At 51.7% G+C, this 3685-nt stretch overlaps 1 protein-coding gene across 1 annotated transcript; it reads left to right on the plus strand.

The window, feature by feature from the left end:
* Window positions 1–325: 325 nt before the first annotated feature.
* Window positions 326–2515, plus strand: LOC309478387 (uncharacterized protein). The gene is made up of 2 exons (XM_082142002.1): window positions 326–799; window positions 854–2515. The coding sequence occupies exons 1-2, from the start codon at window positions 396–398 to the stop codon at window positions 2280–2282; spliced, it is 1833 nt and encodes a 610-aa protein (XP_081998128.1). The 5' UTR covers window positions 326–395; the 3' UTR covers window positions 2283–2515.
* The last annotated feature ends 1170 nt before the right edge of the window (window positions 2516–3685 follow it).

A 3685-nucleotide genomic window follows, 5' to 3' on the forward strand; every position in this document is an offset into this window, starting at 1 on the left:
CTCAGAGGCATGCGAGTGCTGAACTATTTGGACGACTGGCTGATCCTAGCTCAATCACGATCACAGCTCGTGGAGCACAAAACCATTTTACTCGACCACCTCGAGAATCTTGGTATCACGGTCAATTGGACGAAGAGTTCACTGAACCCCAGTCAAACGATTTCGTTTCTGGGTACCATTCTGGACTCACAGTCTATGACAGCGCGGCTGTCGCCACAGCGCGTGCTGCACATTCAGCGCGTAGCGAGATCTTTCCGCTGCGGCGCGTCTACCCCGCTCAAAACGTTTCAGAGGATGCTAGGTCTCATGGCCTCAGCATCAACGGTCCTCCAGCTGGGCTTGCTCCGCATGCGCCCTCTGCAGTTCTGGTTGAAAGCGCGAGTACCGCGCAGAGCATGGGTGTCCGGCCGGTTGCGTCTCAAGGTCGATCAGAGCTGTGTCACAGCCCTGACACCTTGGTTGGCAGACGACTGGTACCGATCAGGTGTAAGCCTGGGGACTTCCTCGAGAGTGAGGATGGTGTCGACCGACGCATCCACCTCGGGATGGGGAGCGCTGCTCGAGGGCAGACCGTTTTTCGGCCTGTGGTCGAAACGAGAAAAGCTCCAACACATCAACTGCCTGGAAATGCTGGCAGTGCACAACGCGCTAACGCGCTTTTATCCCCACATCAAGGACCAACACGTCGTAGTCCGTTCGGACAACACGGCCGTGGTGTCCTATATAAATCGCCAGGGCGGTCTGAAATCCACATCCCTGTACAGGCTGGCGAAACGCCTCCTAATATGGGCTCAGCACAGTTTGCGCTCGCTGAGAGCAGTGCATGTGCCTGGGCTCCAGAATGTGGGCCCAGACAGACTGTCCAGGAACAACATTCCCCTGGGCGAATGGTCTCTACACCCACAAACAGCCCGGCTGTTGTGGGAGAGATTCGGCAGAGCGGAGGTGGACCTATTCGCGTCCCGCGAAAACGCTCATTGCCCCGTGTTCTTTTCCAAGAACGACAGCGCGCTGTCCCACGGATGGCCGCGCTGCCCGCTTTATGCTTTTCCCCCCGTCTCCCTCCTGCCTCAGGTGTTAGAGCGGGTCAAGGAAACGAAATGCTCAATACTGCTTGTAGCACCGTTCTGGAAGAACCAAGCATGGTTCCCAGTCCTGATGCAGCTAGCAGACATCGCTCCATGGCCAGTGCCATTGAGGAGAGATCTCCTCTCGCAGGCCGGGGGCTCGATTTGGCATCCGCACCCGGAGCTGTGGTCGCTTCACGTGTGGGCGCTCAACGGTTATCCGTTAACCTCGCAGAGGGAGTGATAAACACCATCACTCAGGCCAGAGCGCCGTCGACTCGGCGGCTTTATGCCTCGAAGTGGTCGGTTTTCTCCGGCTGGTGTACAGCTCGGAGCGTATCACCTCTCAATTGTGAGGTGACGGAGGTTCTCTCCTTCCTACAGGAGCTGTTGGATAAGGGCAGATCCCCTTCCACGCTCAAAGTTTATGTGGCGGCTATTACAGCGTTTTCCAGAACAACGCTGGGGCAGTCTCTAGGAAGGAACGATTTAGTCATCCGCTTCCTCAGGGGAGCTAGGAGGCTAAATCCTCCCAGACCTCCTTCAGTTCCTATGTGGGACCTTTCTACGGTTTTGGCGGCCATGAAAGGTGCCCCTTTCGAGCCTATCCAATCTATTAGCCTCAAGCATTTGTCTTTCAAAACAGTGTTTTTGATGGCTCTCGCTTCAGTGAAGCGCATAGGCGACCTGCACGCGCTCTCTGTGAGCCCAACGTGCTTAGAGTTTGGACCTAATGACTCTAAAGTCATACTCAAACCTAAGCATGGATATGTGCCAAAATCCCTCAACACACCATTTCGGGCTCAGGTCATCTCCCTGTCTGCCCTGCCGGGATCAAGTGAGGAAGGGGACTCAAGTTTTCTCTGCCCCATTAGGGCTTTAAGAGCTTACGTGTCCCGCTCTGCTGTCTTCAGACAGACTGAGCAGCTCTTTGTCTCGTTCAGTGGACGTTCCAAGGGAATGGCTGTTTCGAAACAGAGCCTATCCAGATGGATAGTTGACGCCATAGCGCTGGCTTATACTGCCAAGGGCCTCCAGTGCCCGTTGGGAGTTAGAGCGCACTCCACGAGGGGTGTTGCCTCCTCGTGGGCTTGGTCCAGCGGGATTTCCCTACAGGATATATGTACGGCGGCGGGCTGGGCCTCGCCGTCTACATTTATTAGGTTTTACAACCTAGAGGTTCCCGCCTTGCAGGCTAAGCTACTATCGGTGTAGCCGATTCAGCTGTCTAACTAGAACACTGAAATCGCATGCGCAATGCGCTGCCGACTGTCTTATGGGCAGAATTGTGTAAGACCCACATTTCCCGCATTTAGCTCAGGTTTCCCCACCCTGTCTATGCTATGTCATATTCGCGTCTGCTGACGCAACCTTATAAGGACAGAGGAATCCCCTCTTGTCTCTAGACTCTCTCTGTGAGGTCATGTTTTACGTCCGTGGACGTTGCAATATGGGGAATTATGTAAACAGACTCTTTGTGAGTCTATCTGGTGATTATGCACTGTACACCTGGTTTGCTCCAGTGATTGGTGTCTTTATCCCAGCACGCACGGCGCTTTACAAGGGGTTCCCGTAGCGTTTTTACAAAAACGCAGTACGAGAGGACTCTCGTAAGAGAACGTACTCGGTTACTAACGTAACCTCGGTTCTCTCTAGAAGAGGGAACGAGTACTGCGTTCTCTGCCGTGCATACGGTTCACTCTGGTTCGCTTCGGCGATGAAAATCAAGTGAATCAGCCTTCTCGAGCTCCTTATATAGAGGCTAGCCACACCCATCTCGGCGGGAAATGGCTAGGAGGGCGCGAAGCGTCCTCATTGGCCTGACGTCACCTCAGGCCTCGCTCGATAGGCTTATGCAGTTGCTGCAGAGCAGCCAATGAGCGAGCGAGCCGTCTCGCCATAGCTAAGCACTGCCGCAACGCGCTTTACATGTATGAAAATTAAGGATAATTTTTTGCTTCAGTATTTCGTGAAAAGAGACTTTTCCCGTAGCGTTTTTACAAAAACGCAGTACTCGTTCCCTCTTCTAGAGAGAACCGAGGTTACGTTAGTAACCGAGTACGTTTTCATTAATAAAAACGTTGTCTCAGTGTGAACGAAAGGCCACAATGGAGAGAAAAGAAAGTTTTTTCAAACAAAAACGTATTAGTGTGGACAAGGCCTGAACCAATTAACAGATAAGAAGATTATCTTGGAAACACAGACATGAAGAGAACAGAAATAGAAATCAAACACAAACTCTAAACACGAACAACAACAAAAACTCAAAACGTGACAGTATCTCAGGAGACAGGAATAGAAGCCAACATTGGTTTGGGACGTGCCTTGATGCCTTCCTACCTTGGAATGCATCCTCCGAAGGCAGGATTCACAATTAAAGGGGTGGTATAATGCCCTTTTCACCAGATGTAAAATAAGTCTTTGATGTCCCCAGAGTGTGTATGTGAAGTTTTAGCTCAAAATACCCCACAGATATTTTTATATAGCATGTTAACATTTAATTTTTTTGAGGGTGAGCAAAAGCGCATCGTTTTGTGTCTGTTCCTTTAAATGCAAACGAGCTGCTGCTCCCAGCACAGAGGGCGAAGCTTCAACAGCTTGCACTCACACAGACATGC

Source organism: Leuciscus leuciscus (assembly GCF_965113295.1).
Source record: "Leuciscus leuciscus genome assembly, chromosome: 16".
Taxonomy (NCBI): domain Eukaryota; kingdom Metazoa; phylum Chordata; class Actinopteri; order Cypriniformes; family Leuciscidae; genus Leuciscus; species Leuciscus leuciscus.